This window comes from Squalius cephalus, assembly GCF_949319135.1.
Source record: "Squalius cephalus genome assembly, chromosome: 7".
NCBI classification, from domain to species: Eukaryota; Metazoa; Chordata; class Actinopteri; order Cypriniformes; family Leuciscidae; genus Squalius; species Squalius cephalus.
Window position 1 is genome coordinate 6459551 of NC_137128.1, and position 20480 is coordinate 6480030.

At 37.7% G+C, this 20480-nt stretch overlaps 3 protein-coding genes across 3 annotated transcripts in view; all 3 read left to right on the forward strand.

Annotated features, from left to right (window-relative positions):
• Nucleotides 1-20480, forward strand: part of LOC307161655 (NACHT, LRR and PYD domains-containing protein 12-like) — a 222789-nt gene that overhangs the window by 183253 nt on the left and 19056 nt on the right. The window lies entirely within an intron of this gene.
• Nucleotides 1-20480, forward strand: part of LOC307161663 (NLR family CARD domain-containing protein 3-like) — a 339467-nt gene that overhangs the window by 61317 nt on the left and 257670 nt on the right. The window contains exon 9 of the mRNA XM_079876534.1: nt 12608-12636. Within this exon, the coding sequence (XP_079732660.1) occupies nt 12608-12636 (29 nt within the window). The remainder of the gene's footprint in view (nt 1-12607; nt 12637-20480) is intronic.
• Nucleotides 4775-11363, forward strand: LOC307161265 (ribonuclease inhibitor-like; the record flags this gene model as incomplete). The annotated part of the gene is made up of 5 exons (XM_079875888.1): nt 4775-4809; nt 6382-6555; nt 7290-7460; nt 11042-11215; nt 11357-11363. 5 exons carry the CDS (start codon nt 4775-4777, stop codon nt 11361-11363), a joined length of 561 nt encoding a protein of 186 aa, XP_079732014.1.

Consider the following 20480-nt stretch of genomic DNA (forward strand, 5'->3'; position numbering starts at 1 on the left):
CATGTTCATGTACAGAGACTCATGTAATTGTTGAAGTCAACAGGACTCATCAGTGGGGCATCTGGTCCCTGTATAAAAAAAATTTAAATAAATTTTTTTTTTTTAAACCCGCTATGAACATGCTGATTTCAAAAGAAACTATAGGGCTGCACGATTTTGGTAATAAAATTTAGATTTTTCTGGTTAAAATTGCTTTTTAAAATGTACAAAATACACACAAAATACACACACACACACACACACACACACACAGGGTTTTTCCTGGGTCAAAATTGGTCCTCGGTGGTGGCTGACCGACATGGTCATCCACACACAGCAAAGAGTACCCTAGTACCCACATGATCCGCAAGCCCAATATTGACAATAAATGTTAAATTTAAAATAAATACAAAGAAACAGTTTGTGATTTTTTTTTTTTTTTTTTAGGTAATTTACTACACATTGTCATAGGCCTGTACATACTGTGGATTATTAAGGCAAAATTTTACTAAACACTCTTGCTAAATGAGATAAGCACACTTACTTTCTCATTTCAGATTAGGGGTGGGAATCTCTAGGCACCTCACGATTCGATTCGATTACGATTCAGAGGGTAACGATTATCGATTATTAACGATTATTTTTTTTTTTTACTTACTTGGTACTTTTAAAGCAAAGTATTTATGATGACCCATAATGAACTTACTTCCATCTTCCTATATTAATTGTATTAATAAAACAAATGGAAGTGATTTGAACATTGCAAAGAACCAACAGGAAAATAAATGTGTGCCTGTACTAGCAGCGTACTTGTAGTAAATTAATACAAACTTCAGCATATTCTGAATCTCTAGCATTTAATAATATACTTCTAACCAACATCCTCTTGTTATTTCCAATGAGCAATATAATCCTTCAGACAAAAAACATTTTGCTGTAGCAAATTCACAAACAGTTTTTGTTCAAAAATATAGAATTATGTGCCAGCAGCTCTCATATAATGCTTGTGGACTTACGCATATTCTGAATAATTAGTAACGTACTAAGCCTCTCTTATTCACAACTAAATAATAAAGAGTTGTGACTTGAAATGTTTGCTGTATACCACAATCAAAAACAGCTTATACAAAAAAAGTGAATGAACATCTGCAGAGAGCACAGTCAAAATGTAACTTTTTGTGACTGGCATTGCACATGTTGCAGGGCAGTACAACGTACGTATAACAGATCGGTTTACAGTATATTGATGTGAAAACTAAATAGGCTACTGAAAGCAGCTTTCATACAAAAAAATACTAAATCGGTAACAATGAAATTGCCAATTTTCCATACGCTTGCTTTTAAAGCTACACTGTGTGATTTTTACCCCCATCTAGCGGTGAAATTGTATATGACTACCCAGTGAAAATTAGTTTCTGTTCCTCTCAATTCCGAGAGCGTTTTAACTCCTACGGTGGCCGTATTATTCCAAGATTAACATGGCTTCCAGTTATCGACTTCGTCCATGACAATAATAAACAATATGTCTAAAATGAATAAAACTACAGGACAGATGTCTGGAGGTAAACGTCACCCTTGGAATCGGCTATCCCAGCATAATCAGATTAGGCTAATGTTACAATGTGTACAAAGTAAAAGCAATTAAAACTAACTAAAATTTACAGTGTCCTTTTTTTATATAGCTTAAAAAATTGCACCTTTAAAACTATTCATTACCTGTGATCTGTCGCAGCACAGATTTATGTTACAAGGTAAACAATACTTTTTCACCATTGACGCGAGGATGAAGTTATACTAGAGGTCGTTCTGGCGTTATGCACAACCATGCTATGGTTAGACAAGCAACTATAAAACTTCGAATTTACACAAATGAATTACAACAGGCTGAATTTCCTGTCGAGAAGAAAACAGGCAACCTCGGCGTCCGTTTTAAAATATGTTCTCCTCATGAGCTCGCCTCTTTCCATCTGGGAAAAGTTACTCCAATATTGACTATGGTCTTGCTGATTTGTCTGTCGCGTTGACGTTTTAATTCTCTCTTTCAAATGTGAGTACACGCGCACACACACACACCACACTATCTTTCAAATCTGCCGGCACTCGCGAGCTCGCGAGTAATCTCCCCCTCGCATTCGTCAGGTGTCACTGAGTGAAAAACGCAAAAGGCGAAGCTTGAATTTACAGGCATGTCCCTCTTTGGCTAATGTAGTTTCAAGATGGAGGGGCAACATGGCGACCGGCATACGAACCCCTCACCCGTATGTACTTTCAATGGCAGATTATAAACTTAAGAGAATACTTTATTACTTGAAAGAAGTAAATATACATTAATGAGCACATATATTTTTGAAAGAACTAAGTGTTTTTTGCTAAGAATCAACTAAAAAAGTTACACAGTGTAGCTTTAACGAAGAGGGTGCCGTTCGAATTTGTAGCTCAGCCATCATGCGTCTGTTAAGTGCGCGCCACAGACTGCACGCGCACTGCACGTCCGCTAGAGTTCCGCCTTTTGCGTTCCGTCAATATTACATTTTTTTAGAGATTTGATTTTTTGACATTTGTGAATCGATTCAGAATCGTCCACGTCCGCATCGCGATGCATCTAAGAATCGATTTTTTCTCCCACCCATATTTCAGATGTGTATGTTCTTCTCAGTAATGATTTGTTATACACCGATTCAGACACTGACGGGCAGACCAATTGCTTTAACTATTCATTATAATGAATCGGCTCAAAGGAGTCATTAGGTCGCGAATCGGACTTTAGCGGACGTGTTGTGTGGGAATCCTGGCTGTTAGGACATCACGAAAGATTTATCAACACACACACACAAAAAAAACCACTTCAAACTGGATAGATTTTTTTTTTTTATTATTATTGATTTTTTTATTTAAAGTTATGTCAGCTGCATGTGCGGAATGCTTGTCACAAGTTGTAAGAGAAGATAAGGCAACTTTTTTTTTACTGCAATTCACACCCAGCGCTAATTCAGCAAAAATATTCTCTGAATGCACCACGTGAAACATGGATTCGGTCTTCCGACCTGATCAGATGATTTTGATGCGAGGGAGAGAGCAAAGACAGAACTGAAGATGGAGAGTGCCTGCGTGGGGGTGGGGCGCTGTGATCGTTCTCTCCGTCACTCCGTCAGTAGCCTGCTTCACTCACAAAACGCAATTACAGATCAAATAAGGCTTTGGCGGGACAAAAAATCGTTTTGGCGGCCGCCAAAAAATTTTCAATGTAGGAAAAACCCTGCACACATATATATATATACAGTATATATGTATATATAAATAAATAATGAACACCAGGTTTGTTGTGCCTTGTAGGCATATAGGCTACATGCAGTGCTGCATAAAATAATAATAACAATAGCCGGCCAATAAATCGTTAAAAAGGAACACTTCAGTAACTCTACACTAGAGAAAAATATATTGATTATCATATGTTACTTCAAATATTTCCATTCGTTATGACGTTATGAAATGGGATTGGAGTAAAAACATGAAGCCTAATGTTTGGCGCGTTTTGCTGTTCAAACGCACAGCGCGAGTGACTCAAACTCACAGCGCGTGCAGAGAACATTTACTGAAGTGATTGAGCCGCTCCAAACTATTAAACATTATTATTACCACATTATACATATCTACGTTTGAGCAGATATCCACAAACACAGTATTTAACAGTAAACACGGGTCTAAACATTATAATATTCACCATATTAGAGTAAACACTCATACTAGCCTACTTTTATCATGCTGTGTTTTATTATCGAACAAAAACATCCTTGTGTCGTACATGTATATAAATTCAGCATTGAAAGGTTGCCTACCAGTCTAGTTCACATTTCAACATGTTTCTGTCTATATATAGACAGGGCCTGAAATTAACACCCGACCACACGCCAAATGCGGGTGAATTCTGCAATTGGCGGGTAACACTGTCAATCTACCTGCCACATTGGCAGGTAGCCACTGAGAAAGAATCGACCCTTCGCGGGGAGTTTGATTGACAGGCGATCTGGCCAATCATAATCCGCCGAATCCGCCTTTTTTGTCCGACAAAGCAGTCAGGAGAGTTCAACGTTGGAGGATTTGAACTTGAAAAAACGGAGTGTACTGAGTAGGCCTACTGACATCTTTCCGCAGTTAAAACTACATTCCTTCTTATGTTCATTTATGTTTATTTGATGCTATAAATTAACTAGAAGGAAGAGATGATCGGTTCACGAGCAGCTTTAACTGAGGCACCACAGCGATCTGTCAAGACACATTACAGAGCCACAAAACGGTATTGTCTAAATTTCTTTAAAAATGACCAAATTTTAACGTTGAGACTTTGTTTAATATCAAAAGTAACCAGGACTGTCTTGTCTTTCAGCGTGTTGTCAGTGTCCTCTCTGCTGCGCGATGTGTTTTTCATTGCGCGCAGCGTGAGATCATGGTTTGGCGTGAGCGCGGTGTAGCTTGTCGGACATAGCAACAGTAACTAAAGGGGCCGGGTCTTTGTGAGGGTTTTTTTTTGTTTGTTTGTTTGTTTTGCAACTGTTGTTCTTTGACATTTAAACGAAGTCAGCCATTTCGTTGGATTTTAGCTAAAAAATGTGGCGGCACATTACTGGAGTAAAGAAAGCATCTGTGAAAGCAGCGCAGTTTGAGTGTTTCGGAACGTATATGTGATCGGAGAGAAAGATGAGGCCCTTCTCTGTCTACGTTTGAATGTGTGAGTTAAGGATTAAACTGTTGGTGAGATGAGATGAGATAATGCAACGCTGACATAGGCTACAGTACAATGACAGTTGCACAGATGTTGAGAGTTGGGAACCGGTGAGAAAATGTCCGGTAGCCTACCCGGTAACTTTACCAGTAATAACAATATTAATTTAGTTCTGCTTAACGGTTCCTGAACGCTGTAACTAACAGCTGCCCAGCCATCAACACAGCCGCGTGTGATTTGTTTACGAGCTGCACTAGGTCTATATCTGTATTCTAAGAGTTATTATTACTTGTATGGATCTCGTTAATAACTTGACAGTACTTAAATGTGTATTCTTACAAGTTAAAGAACAAATGTTTGTGCAATTCCTTTTTTTCACCTTTTATGAGGCCAAAAAAAAAAAAAAAAACTGGCTGGTAAAAAGTCACTGTGGCGGGTGGATTTTTAAATCCACCTGCCACAGTGGCTGGTGGTCAAAAAAGTTAACTTCAGGCCCTGTATATAGATACATATACATGTACGACATTAGGCTTCGTGTTTTTACTCCAATCTCATTTCATAATGTACATATGAGACTAGCACCAGTTTAACATGTCTTACCTTAAAAATCTTCTCATCTTCAAATCGCAGGTAAGTCAATCCAAGTGAAACAGCACAAACACAGTCTTCCAAACTGAATGAAAAGCAGAGGAGTATGTTACTGAAGTCTCTGATTCTTTGTTATGAGGTGATGGGGCGTTTACAGGTCTGCGTTCTGACACATGGACTATTTGAATGTCAATGGCTTGCGTATGGGTGTGGTCACATTAGAGTTAATGAGGACCCGTTTGAGAAACTGTAAATGTCGTTGCTTTCATACAGATTACTTAAACAGAGAATATTTGTTTTTGATATAATTTACATCATTTAAAAACAGAGACTCCTCGCTTTGTAAGGACATACGTCTCAAGTCTGTGTGACAAACATTTGCTGAGTTACAGGTCATTTTCTGTCGCGTCTCAGAATGAGTTTCACATTGAGAGAGATAGCAGAACGTGCATCATGTTTATTTTATGAAAAACACATTTTGTTTTTATTATGTGTACACAAATAAAATAAGACATTTAACAGTTTTGAGTGATGTATAACACTTATATGTAAGATCAAAATCAACAGAGTATTTTGACTTTGCACTGGTAAGAAAAAAGCAAGCAAGGCGTTAAACAAGGCGTGAGGACCTCTGAGCGACATAGCTTCCTAATATGAGCGGGTAAAATATAAGTAAAGAGTTAAATAGAACAATAAAATGTATTGCTAAACCTCTTATAAATTTGGCCAATAACCAGTTGGCAATCTAACTTAAATTCGAGGTCGTGATCAAATGGAGTCAGATATAAAATTTTAAATGGAATTAAATTACTTTGCCACGCGGAAAGACAGTAACACGCAGAGACCTTCACCCGTTCCATTTAGATCGATAAACGGGATTACACAGTTTTAGATAATTGTAATCTTGAAAGTGATGTTGATGTCTAACATATTAAAGATTTCTGTGTCTTTTGTTTGCCTCCATATTAAGTTGTCAGTTTTTGCAACTAACTTTCAATGCATTTGTACAAAGAACAAAATAAAATTCAAGTTTAAGGATTTATATTGTTCAGGTTTACTGATTAATCAGCTGAATGCTTTCATTCCTGTTCTAGACTCTCCAACTGTAGTGTGACAGAGGAAGGTTATAAAGCTCTGGCTTCAGCTCTGAGATCAAACCCTTCACACCTGATGGAGCTGGATCTCACAGGAAATGATCCTGGACAATCAGGAGTGAAGAAGGTCAATGATTTACTGCAGGATCCAGACTGTCAACTGAAGACACTGAGGTGAGATGGGGTCAAATAATTAACTAAATTAGCTGTATGGAGGCTAAATATTCATAACTACTGTATTATTTTAGCTATACAATTAGCTTGATAATTTGTTGCATCAAAATGATCAAGATCAGATCAGATGCTGCAGGTTCTGTCATGATGATGATAACCGTCAACACAGTTTAGTTGTGATACGAGCTAAAGGTCAAATAGACATTATAGGTCAGTATTTGTGCTGATATTCTGGAGTATACCTTGATAATTAAAATGCATAACACAATTTTATTTTTGTGCAAACTTCTCATAAAAATTGTAGATAACCTTTTAGTGAAATAGTTTTCTGAACAGAATTGTTTTCCATCAAGCCCAGATTCCCTGCATCTCTCTACAGCAGGTCTATGAGTCTCCAGATGTTCACAAACATGCAGTTTCACAAGCCAGTTTTCTCTGTGCTGACGTTTCTCACTTCTCCTGCTTAAAAGCCAGAAAGATCTTCATTTCACACTCTGTATTCATACTGAAAACCATGATCTAGTGAGCTGTTGCCCTTCTGCTCTGCGAGACTTTTCTGTTCTTATGAGTTTGCTTTAGGACTGAGTGTCGCTCTAGTTTCTTTTACATTTAATTTATCTAATTATTTATTTGAGTATTTAAATGTTAAAAAAAAAATATATATATATATCATATCAATCTTTTTTTGTAATGCAACAGACATTTAGTTGAAAACTGAATTGACTCTTCTGCAGGTTTTTGAGTCCTGCTGCAGAGGAAGCCTGTCAGTATGTGAATAGAGTTGTGGGTAAAAACCCGTTACTTCAGAAAGAGCTGAATCTGAGTAAACATGAACTAGGAGACACACGAGTGAATCAGATCGCAGCTCTACTGCAGGATAAACACTGTCAACTCAACACACTGACGTGAGTATTGCTCATTTATTTATAATATTACTTTACTTTTAGTTGTAATGTTAGCTGATGATAATATTTCCTCACTTGTTTGAGTCAGAGCAGTTTTTTCCTCAGCGTCACACAGAGCCACAACAATTAAAAGTAATAAAATGAAACATCAAATTAAAAAACACACAATTAAAACGTGATATCAAGCTTTAAATATATGGTTAAGAGAGACAGTTGGATCATGGGTCAATAATTATTCAGTTCAGTTACTGTAGAGACAGAACAATGTTTTTTGTGACATCAGAGTCAAAAATCTTCATAACAGCTTTCAACTCAGTGTTTGTATTTCCCAAAATGTAAAATGTCTAATTGCTAGTGGTGGGAGCTTTCGAAACACGCTTCATGAAGCTACGAAATCTTTACGAATCTTTTGTTTCGAATCAGTGGTTCGGAGTGTGTATCAAACTTCCAAAGTCACATGATTTCAGTAAACGAGGCTTAGTTACGTCATAGCTGTTTGAAAAGGTTTGGAAATGTCAATGGTTCTCCACTAGGGGGCGATGATCTCTGTGAACCCATGAATCATGCAGATTTACTGCGATTGAACAAGTGTCTGTGGTTTTAACTTTATCTCTGATCAGTTTTATAAATTTTTTGCCGTTTTAATTAGACATTAGTATAATTAAAAGGAAAAATAGTAGTTAATGGTTTCTTATTGGCCTGTTTAGCTGAGCCATCCATAAAATAAACAAAACAAGCACTGAAAATATTTAATCATATTAGATTATTAGTTAATTGCATTTGATAGATTTTACTTTCAATAAAACAATTGTAATGGGTTTGTAGAAGGTGTTTTGAAACTACACGCTTGTACGCTTAGACTAACGCTTCAAAACAGTGAATCGTTTTGCGAAGAAATTGGTTTAATTGATTGTTTCTCCCATCACTACTGAACGCAAGTGCAGCTTTATTCAAATAAACGTGAACAAAACTAAAAAAACAAAGACTTGACTGAGAAACATGAACGTCACCAACTGCAGTTACATGGAACAAAGCCAGACAGAATACAATGGTAACATGAAGGCAGTGCTGTATGCATGATTTTATAAAAACTGAGGTCCCACAATTGATGTTGCTAGGGGGGTTCGGGGGAAATTTTTGATTTTCCTGATCTACACATGTGCAATTTAAGGTGTTTGAAGGACAAAAAAATTGGATATCGACACGACACACGTCAGTTAACACAGAAATAATAAAGACATAGTTACTTTTTTTTCCATTATTCTTTTAATTGTCGTCTACATCATTGTGTTCTGTTTATCAGAATAATCCATTGTATCATAGCATTCATGATCAGATGTACGGCTGTAACAGTGTCTTTATTTGCACATATATTTAATTTGAAGAAGAGCGGTGCATGTTCATGTTTAGAGCTCTAGAGTATATGAAATATGTCCATAAAACTTGAAAAGTGCTTGCTCTGGTCCATATATTAACTATATGATCCGCGTTGCGAGTGTTGTTAAACTCAAACTCATCACGGCAGAAACCCCTCTCATGCTCCATATGTTGTTTGAATTATCCACTGTGATGCGATGATCTCATGCATAATACAGCGCAGTGATTGGATTGAACAAGCTCTTTCTCATGAATAAATACAGAGAGTCGTTCAGAACCGGCTGACGTACAGAATCGTTCTCTCCAGCCCCGGCAGCCAATCACACGCTCCGAAAGCACGCTTCTACCTCACATTCAGCCAATCTCACGCTCCGAAAGCATGCTTCTACCTCACATTCAGCCAATCACACGCTCCGAAATCATGCTTTTACCTCACTAGGGCTGCAACAAACGATTATTTTGATAATCGATTAATCTAACGATTATTAGAACGATTAATCGAGTAATCATCGATTATTTCGCCGACTAATCAGTGAGTTTGGAACGATTATTCAGCTTTTTCAATTAGTTAAAACACTGAGTTACACATATTCTAACTATAATATAAAAAAAGAAAATCACTTCAGCTTTTGAAATGGTTGTTTTAATTAACTTTGAGCCAAATAAACAACAAGTCATTTTCTTTAAGTTTTCAGATTTCTGTCCAACTCAAATCACACACAAATGCTCTCTAAGCATTATTTAAATATTCTATTCTCTTTCAATAGGAAAAATAAAAAATAAAAAAAATGAATCAGCTGCATTACATACAAAGTTAATCTGCAAACAATTATTATAAGAATAAAATAAATAAAAATTTACATGACAATTGAGCTGACAGAGACATTCTCATTCACCTTTTAATTTCCAGTATGAAAAAAGTAACTGGCATGATATTCTTAATAACATCTCCTTTTGTAAGTCTTCATGAATATGGAACAAAATACAGGCAAGTGATGAGACTGTAATAAGTTAATAATAATAGTGTTACAATAATAAAAACAGCCCTGACTCCTAAGCTCAATCAAGCTTTATTCTATGCAAAAATAAATCATCACATTACTGTAATTATATTATTATTGTTAATATTATTGCTATTATTAGTAGTATTCCATTCTCTAATAAAGAGATTTACTGCTAGTTATTTAGCTCCAGCTGGAGAACATTCACCTCTCACCGGCTGCTCTTGTGCCGGGACGTTTCCTCTTTAAGTGCTTTAACATGCATGTTGTGCTCCCGTGAAAAGCAAGTTCCGCCTTGCATGTATTACACACGACAGTATTCTTGGTTTGAAGTTTTGTGAAACTTTCACACACCTTGCTAGCTCGGATTCGATTGCACTCCGTCATATGATAATTCACGCTGTGTTTTCTTCTACCGCAATAGCATTTGTGTAACGGCTGAATTACACTGTAGCGCTACAGCGCCATAGCGGTCAAATCGCGATATTGTAGGCCCTTACATTAGGTCACGTGAGATCAAACGACTACTCGACAAGAAGATATTTTGTCGACAATGTCGACTAATCGCTTCAGCCCTATACCTCACATTCAGCCAATCAAACGCTCCGAAAGCATGTTTCTACCTCACATTCAGTCAATCACACGCTCCGAAATCATGCTTTTACCTCACATTCAGCCAATCACATGGTCCGAAAGCACGCTTTTACCTCACATTCAGCCAATCACACGCTCCGAAAGCCCGCTTTTACCTCACATTCAGCCAATCACACGCTCCGAAAGCACGCTTCCACCTCAGATACCGTGACATCGCTTCCACTTTACTTTTCAGCCTGGAAGAACCACATTGCTCAGAAAAACACAAAAATAACCAATTTCCACTTATTGGTAATACTTATGAGAGCTTATATTATTTTCAGTGATGTGCAGCCTGTACATATCTGTTCACATCTCAAAAAATGGGTTTCATGACCCTTTAAAAATGATATGAAATGAATGTGTAAACTAATATAAATAGATCAAGACAACCTTTGTATTGTTACAATGTTGGTAGTATATTTAAATGAACAACGTGTAGTCTTTCTCTGTCTTACCCGAACCTGGATATTGCTGTTTATTTGTCAGCAAAAGTCTGCTGGATGAAGCTAAACACGTTAGTTGATCATCATAGATCTGATTCATTTTCTTTTCTCTTTCTGTCTTCAGTCTGAGTGGATGCAGTATTACAGAGAAACAGAGTCTCATGCTGACTTCAGCTCTGAAATCAAACCCATCACACCTGAGAGAGCTGAACCTGAGCTGGAATAAACTAAGAGACTCTGGAGTGAAAAACCTCAGTGATCTACTGATGAACCCACAATTCAAGTTGGAGAAACTACAGTTAGTATCATTATACTGTACAGCAATTACAGTGTGACTGAAGTTTATTAATTTGAAGACAGCAGGGCTTATGTTTCATTGTTTATAGCAGTGCACTTTCTGGGTTTTTCCTATTGCTCACATTATGTGTTTTTTATCTAGATTGTAATTGTTTAATTTCCAGCATTTGATACAATGTACTGATTGTGTACATGCAGAAATCTGCCTTTTCAACAGAGAATAAAGAAGAGAGACGTCAAATAAATAGTTAAAAATGAAAAAGAAGAAACAGTATCTTCCAGCGCACAGAACTAGTGTGACTGGGTTTCAATACAGACTATTGGAAACTAAATGCTGCTGTAGCTCTTCAATAAGATGATCATCATAGATGTGAACTATTGTTATTTCTCTGTCTTCAGTCTGAGTTATTGCAGTATTACAGAGAAACAAAGTCTCATCCTGACTTCAGCTCTGAAATCAAACCCATCACACCTGAGAGAGCTGAATTAAACAGATTAGTATGTTACTGCAAGTTTTGCGTCAGATTAGTGACGACTAATACTTTGGCGCTAATTCAAGTGTACGTGTTTTGCAAAGACAAGAAGTGAATTTCCGTTTAGGGCAGCAAAAGTGCAGCTTGACCAACCTAAATCTGGCTGTGTCTTACCTCTGTTTTAATTTAATGTTACTTTAGATAAGTGTAAGTGGAAAACCACGGCATGGCCAATCCAAAGCTATTATAAGACAAGTAAAGTTGGTTGACTTATATCTGTAGTAGTGGCCATACCACTACTGAAGTAAACGTTACTTTAATTTGAAGTGTATGCAATCACGGGGGCTATACCATAGATCTCAGGTATATAGCAATTACCTCTGTTTAGTGACCGAAGCTGGCGAGATTGTGATCGTGAGACCCACGTTAAACAAGGCGTGAGGACCTCTGAGCGACATAGCTTCCTAATATGAACGGGTAAAAAAGAGTTCAATAGAACAATCAAATGTATTGCTAAACTATTATATAATTGACCAATAACCAATTGGCAATCTAACTTAAATTCGAGGTCATGATGATATAAAATGTTAGATGTTAGAGTTAGATAAAAGCTTAAATGGAATTAAATTACTTTGCCACACGGAAAGACAGTAACACGCAGAGACCTTCACCCGTTCAGGCCATTTGGACCGATAAACGGGCTTACACAGTTTTAGATAATTGTAATCTTAAAAGTGATGTTGATGTCTAACATATTAAAGATTTCTGTGCCTTTTGTTTGCCTCCATATTTAGTTGTCAGTTTTTGCTACTAAGTTTAAATGCATTTGTACAAAGAACAAAATAAAATTCAAGTTTAAGGATTTATATTGTTCGGGGTTTTACTGATTAATCAGCTGAGTGCTTTCATTCCTGTTCTAGACTCTCTAACTGCAGTGTGACAGAAGAAGGTTATAAAGCTCTGGCTTCAGCTCTGATATCAAACCCTTCACACCTGATAGAGCTGGATCTCACAGGAAATGATCCTGGAGAATCAGGAGTAAAGAAGCTCAATGATTTACTACAGGATCCAGACTGTCAACTGAAGACACTGAGGTGAGACAGGATCAAATAATTGACTAAATTAGTTATATGGAGGCTAAATATTCATAACTACTGTATTATTTTAGCTATACAATTAGCATGACAATTTGTTGCATCAAAATGATCAAGATCAGATCAGATGCTGCAGGTTCTGTCATGATGATGATAAAACGTCAACACAGTTTAGTTGTGATACGAGCTAAAGGACAAATAGACATTATGGGTCAGTATATGGGTTGCTATTCTGGAGTATACCTTGATAATTGAAATACACAATTTTATTTTTGTGCACACTTTTCATCAAAATTCTAGATAACCTTTTAGTGAAATAGTTTTCTGAACACAATTGTTTTCCCATCAAGCCCAGATTCACTGCATCTCTCTATAGCAGGTCTATGAGTCTCCAGATGTTCATAAACATGCAGCTTCACAAGCCAGTTTTCTCTGTGCTGACGTTTCTCACTTCTCCTGCTTAAAAGCCAGAAAGATCTTAATTTCAAACTCTGTATTCATAATTTCAAACTCTGTATTCATAATGAAAACCATGATCTAGTGATTTGCCCTTCTGAGAGACGTTTCTGTTCTTATGAGTTTGCTTTAGGACTGAGTGTCGCTCTAGTTTCTTTTAAATTTATATTTATTTGTGTATTTAAATGTTCAAAGAAAAAAAAAATGTTATTGTATCAATCTTGTTTGTAATGCAACAGACATTTAGTTGAGAACTGAATTGCCTCTTCTGCAGGTTTTTGAGTCCTGCTGCAGAGGAAGCCTGTCAGTATGTGAATAGAGTTGTGGGTAAAAACCCGTTTCTCCAGAAAGAGCTGAATCTGAGTGGACATGAACTAGGAGACACACGCGTGAATCAGATCGCTGCTCTACTGCAGGATAAACACTGTCAACTCAACACACTGACGTGAGTATTGCTCATTAAGTTGGCTTGAGAAAGCCAACTTAAAGGTGCTCTAAGCGATGTCGGGAGACATAACTTATTGTTGACGTTTGAATTGTTGTCTAGGTTAGCTAGACCCTCCCTCCTCCTCATCCCGTCTCCTCCCTCCTCCCCTCCCTTCCGGCATAAAGGAAAATCAAAGTAGTCACTACAAACAAAGTTGAGTTTTACTGATACTTCATTCAATGTGTAATGTCGCCAAGTTAGATAAATGCTTTTATATATTGCAGAACAGAATGCAGAAAAAGAGAAACATTACCTTAAAATCGTTTTGCCACCTGAGGTTATAACTATAGCTCCCATACAAGGACTCAATAATAGCAAGATAACGTTAGCTTCGCCTTTTCCAGTGAGCATAAACAAAGGCGGTGTCGTAAACAAATTTAGCCAAAGTTATCAATAGCCTATAAATGAACATTCAAATTCATAACAAACAGTGGGTGAAAACAATCATTCACACAAATTGTCGCCCTACTGTGAATTTGCTTTTACAATAGAGATTGACAATAGAGATCATTTACAATAGAGATTTACAATAGAGATTGTAAGAGATCATTTACAATAGAGATTGATCGCTAGCTGCTAGAAACATATATGTTGTATTCACCAAAGTTAACACTGACTGCATAGTACTAGCTAATTACATCCTTGTGTTGGTTTGGCGAACATGAACGTCAATTTAGAAAGAAAAATGGATTTACCTGTTCTGCAAAAACAGAGCAACTATGTCGGATTGGAATCCCTTCTGCCGGCGGAGTTCTCGCCACCTTTCGAAGGTTTTTCTGGTGTAAATTCGGGACTTAGCGCCCCTCTTCTTTGCAATTTGTTCATCGGAACGTCGTCTCTTTGGTCGTGTGTCGGCCATAATTCAAACTTTCCTCTTCATGCTTCTCTCTCCTCCACACACCCTTCATGTGTACGCGCACTAACCCCCCAAACCCCACCCTCAAATTCTTCTTGTCGGTTATTGACTGGAACACTGTTTGTTATGTTTCGTGATGCGGGTGAGCCCAGTTTGTTTTTGTTGCTGTTTGTGGAGCCTGTGGTGTCTACAGAGATGGCGTTTTTTTTTTACAGTGTGTTCAGAAGGACAGGCAGTTAGCGGATAGTGAGGAGATGTTTGCTGTATGTGACAAAAAATGTTTTGGCCTAAAAAACGTGTGACATCGCTTAGAGCACCTTTAACTGATATTGTATTTAAACTTATTATTCTTCTGAGACTAAATTTTCTGGCCCTAATCTATCTATCTTTCTTTCTTTCTAACTTATCTTTCATTCTTTCTTTATTTCTTTCTTTTTAACTAATATATGTCTTTCTTTCTAACTAATCTATCTATCTTTATTTCTAACTAATCTATCTTTCTTTCTTTCGAACTAATCTATCTATCTTTCTTTTTAACTAATCTATCTTTCATTCTAACTAATCTATCTTTCTTTCTAACTTATCTATCTTTCTTTCTTTCTAACTAATCTATCTTTCTTTCTTTTTTTAACTAATCTATCTATCTATCTTTCTTTCTAACTCATCATTCTTTCTTTCTTTTTAACTAATATTTCTTTCTTTCTTTTTACTAATCTATCTATCTATCTTTCTAACTAATCTCTTTATTTCTTTCTAACTAATCTTTCTTTCTTTCTTTCTTTCTTTCTGTATAACAAATCTATCTTTTTTCTTTCTTTTTACCTAATATATATTTCTTTCTTTTTAACTCTCTCTCTATCTATCTATCTATCTATCTATCTATCTATCTATCTATCTATCTTTATTTATTTCTAACTAACACACAGTGGGGAGAACAAGTATTTGATACACTGCTGATTTTGCAGGTTTTCCCACTTACAAAGCATATAGAAGTCTGTAATTTTTATCATAGGTACTCTTCAACTGTGAGTGGCGGAATCTAAAACAAAAATCCAGAAAATCACATTGTATGATTTTTAAGTAATTAATTTGCATTTTATTGCATGACATAAGTATTTGATACATCAGAAAAGCAGAACTTAATATTTGGTACAGAAACCTTATTTTGCAATTACAGAGATCATACGTTTCCTGTAGTTCTTGACCAGGTTTGCACACACTGCAGCAGGGATTTTGGCCCACTCCTCCATACAGACCTTCTCCAGATCCTTCAGGTTTCGGGGCTGTCGCTGGGCAATACGGACTTTCAGCTCCCTCCAAAGATTTTCTATTGGGTTCAGGTCTGGAGACTGGCTAGGCCACTCCAGGACCTTGAGATGCTTCTTACGGAGCCACTCCTTAAGGGGGTCGGACACCGGACGAGAAGCGCAGTGCCACGTCGCATCTAGGACAACTTGAGGTATCGCACACCGGACGCGCACTTTCTCAGTTTATGGCCAGCAATATTGTGATGTTTAAAGACATCATGGAATTAAGATAATGTCTGTACTATGTTATGATTGTACTGTACAATTAAATACAATCGTTGCTAAGTCTGCAGTCTGAACACTTTACCTCAGAGCGTCCGTTAACTGAATTAATTGAGAATATCTCCTGAAAATCTAAATGTATATTGCAGCACAGGGTAAAGTCAGTATGTACATTAATGACGATTTGAGACAAATAAATGTAAATTTAATATAAAACTATGTAAATGGCGCTCTGTGGTGCGGCAGGATTTTGAACAAGGTCCTGAGCCGTAGCTGGGCACAGCAGACAGACGCCGCCAGTGTGTGTACACTGATAGAGAATAATGTGTTCGAATTTTGCGACGCGACGCTGCGCTTCTCGTCCGGTGTGTGACCCCCTTTAGTTGCCCTGGCTGTGTGTTTCGGGTCGTTGTCATGCTGGAAGACCCAGCCACGACCCATCTTCAATGCTCTTACTGAGGGAAGGAGGTTGTTGGCCAAAATCTCACGATACATGGCGCCATCCATCATCCCCTCAATACGGTGCAGTCGTCCTGTACCCTTTGCAGAAAAGCATCCCCAAAGAATGATGTTTCCACCTCCATGCTTCTCGGTTGGGATGGTGTTCTTGGGGTTGTACTCATCCTTCTTCCTCCATACACAGCGAGTGGAGTTTAGACCAAAAAGCTCTATTTATGTCTCATCAGACCACATGACCTTCTCCCATTTCTCCTGTGGATCATCCAGATGGTCATTGGCAAACTTCAGACGGGCCAGGACATGTGCTGGCTTGAGCAGGGGGACCTTGTGTGCCCTGCAGGATTTTAATCCATGATGGCGCAGTGTGTTACTAATGGTTTTCTTTGAGACTGTGGTCCCAGCTCTCTTCAGGTCATTGACCAGGTCCTGCCATGTAGTTCTGGGCTGATCCCTCACCTTCCTCATCATCATTGATGCCCCACGAGGTGAGATCTTGCATGGTGCCCCAGACCAAGGGAGTTTTAGATTCCATCTCTCACAGTTGAAGTGTACCTATGATAAAAATTACAGACCTCTACATGCTTTGTAAGTAGGAAAATCGGCAAAATCGGCAGTGTATCAAATACTTGTTCTCCCCACTGTATCTTTCTTTCTTTCTAACTAATCTATCTTTCTCTCTTTCTTACTAATCTATCTTTCTTTCTTTTTAACTAATCTATCTTTCTTTCCTTCTTTCTTTCTTTCTTTCTTTCTTTCTAACTAATCTATCTTTCTATCTTTCTTTCTGACTAATCTCTTTCTTTCTTTCAAACTAGTCTATCTTTCTTTCTAACTAATCTATATTTCTTTCTTTCTAATTAGTCTATCTATCTTTATTTCTAACTATTTTTTCTTTCTTTTTTAACGAATCTATCTTTCTTTCTAACTAATCTTTCTTTTTTAATGAATCTATATATCTTTCTTTCTAACTAGTATATCTAATCTATCTTTCTTTCTTTCTAACTAGTATATGTAATCAATCTATCTTTAATTCTTTCTAACTAATCCATCTATCCTTCTTTCTTACTAATCTTTCTTTCTTTCTTTTTAACTAATTTATCTTTCTTTCTTTCTTTCTTTCTTTCTTTCTAACTAATCTTTCTTTCATTGGAACTAACCTATCTATTATTTCTCTATCTTACTAACTAATCTTTCTTTTTCTTTCTAACTAATCTTTTTCTTTATTTCTAACTATTTATTATTTCTAACTAATCTATCTTTAAACGACTTTAAACTACTCTAAACTTCAAACTACTTTAATATTCTTCAAACTCTCTGGTCCGGCTTTCTCAAGCCAACTTAAAGTTTGTTTATAATATTACTTTACTTTTAGTTGTAATGTTAGCTGATGATCATATTTCCTCACTTCAGTCAGAGCAGTTTTTTCCTCAGTATCACACAGAGCCACAACAATTTAAAATAATAAAATTAAACAGCAAATTAAAAACACACAATTAAAATGTGATATCAAGCTTTAAATATTTGGTTAAGACAGACAGTTGGATCATGGGTCAATAATTATTTCAGTGTAGAGGGAGGAAAATGTTTTTTGTGACATCAGAATCAGAAATGTTTATAACTGCTTTCATTTCAATGTTTGTATTTCCCAAAATGTAAAATGTCTAATTTTGGTGCAGCATATACTGTAACTTGTACTGGAACAAGTGCATTTTAAAAGTCTGTGATCAGTATGTAAAGATATCTACTGAAACAAGCTTCATGATGCTACGAAACCTTTACGAATCTTTTGTTTCGAATCAGTGGTTGGAGCGTGTATCAAACTGCCAAAGTCACATGATTTCAGTAAATGATGCTTAGTTACGTCATAACTGTTTGGAAATGTCAATGGTTCTCCAATGGAGGGCGATGATCTCTGAATCATGAATCATGCAGATTTACTGAGATTGAACAAGTGTCTGTGGGTTTAACCTGATCTCTGATCAGTTTTATACATTTGTAGACATTTTAATTAGACATTAGTATATTTAAAAGGAATAATAGTAGTTAATAGTTTCTTATTGGCCTGTTTAGCTGAGCCATCCATAAAATAAAACAAGCACTGAAATTGATAAAAGAGCACATATTATACAGACACTTGATATTTAATCATTTACATTTACATTTAGTCATTTAGCAGACGCTTTTATCCAAAGCGACTTACAAATTAGGACTAAATTAAGCGAGTCATCATGAGGAGGCAAAAACAACGCAAGAAGTGCTCGAGATACAAAGTTCAGGCATTATTCAGAGTAGCATAAGCCCGATAAGTGAGGTTTTAAAGGGAAAGGTTTTTTTTTTTTTATGAGGTTAATGTCACGGTTCATGAATCGGCTGTCTCATTCTGATGTGTCTGTGTGAATGTAATTGTGTGGGTGTGGTTACTCGTTGTGTCGATTAGTGTCGCCAGCTGTCTTCAATCCCAGTTCCCTTTATATGCCCAGTAATTTCCCTCTCATGTTGTCAGATCGTTGTGGTTGTTCCTCGGTGTGTGTCCTGTTCCTGTGCCTCGTCTGAGAAGTTCTTCGTCTGGATTTTCGTCAGTTCTTCGTGTCGTCTGATGTCCCACGGTTCCTGGTTGTTTCACTCGAGCACGCTGTTCACCGCACCACCACCGGATCGCCATCTCGTCCCTGCTTCATCTCCACCTGAGTGTTTGTCCCCGACCTGTGTCTTCATCTGACCGCTTTCATATAAACTGAGATTTTACTTGCAATTGCATCCTCCCGTTATTTTCTTCACAGTTAAGTGCTCACGGAAGAGATGGGTTTTCAGCTGTCTTTTGAATGTTGTCAGGGATTCTGAATTCCGGATGAGGGTGGGGAGCGCATTCCACCAGCATGGAACTGTGAATGAGAATGTTCTGGAAAGTGATTTTGTGGCTCTCTGTGATGGAACCACGAGACGTCGCTCTTTGACCGATCGTAGGCTTCTGGTAGGGATGTAGACCCATAGGAGTGAGTGAAAGTAGGAGGGAGCTGAGCCTGTGATAGATCTGTAAGCAAGCGTCAATGCCTTGAACTTGATGCGAGCAGCGAGAGGTAGCCAGTGCAGAGAGATGAACAGAGGAGTGACGTGGGCCCTCTTGGGCTCGTTGAAGACAAGACGAGCTGCAGTGTTCTGGATCATTTGCAGAGGTTTAGTTGCACATGATGGAAGTCCAGCCAGAAGAGCATTGCAGTAGTCAAGCCTAGAAATGACCAGGGCCTGGACGAGAAGTTGTGTTGCATGCTCAGTTAAGAAAGGCCTGATCTTCCTGATGTTGTGCAGTGCAAACCTACATGATCGAGCTGTCTTTGAAATGTGATCTGTGAAGGTCAGCTGGTCATCAAACGTTACTCCAAGATTTCTGACCGACCTTGATGGGGTGATTGATGATGATTCTAGCTGGATAGTGAAGTCGTGTTGTAGAGACGGATTGGCAGGGAGGACGAGAAGCTCAGTCTTTGCCAGGTTGAGCTGCAGGTGATGTTCCTTCATCCATGTCGAGATGTCCGCCAGACAGCTTGAGATCCGTGCAGCTACTGTGGGATCATCTGGTTGAAATGAGAGGAAGAGCTGTGTGTCATCAGCATAGCAGTGGTAGGAGAAACCATGTGTCTGTATGATGTGTCCCAGTGATGTGATGTAGATGGAGGAGAGCAAGGGTCCAAGAACTGAACCCTGGGGAACCCCTGTGGTCAGTTGATGTGCTCTGGATACCTCGCCTCTCCATGCGACCCTGAAGGACCTACCTGTGAGATAGGACTCAAACCAGTGGAGAGGAGTTCCTGCGATGCCCAGTGATGAGAGGCTGGACATAAGGATCTGATGATTCACAGTGTCGAAGGCAGCAGACAGATCCAGGAGAATGAGGACTGAAGATTTGGAAGCAGC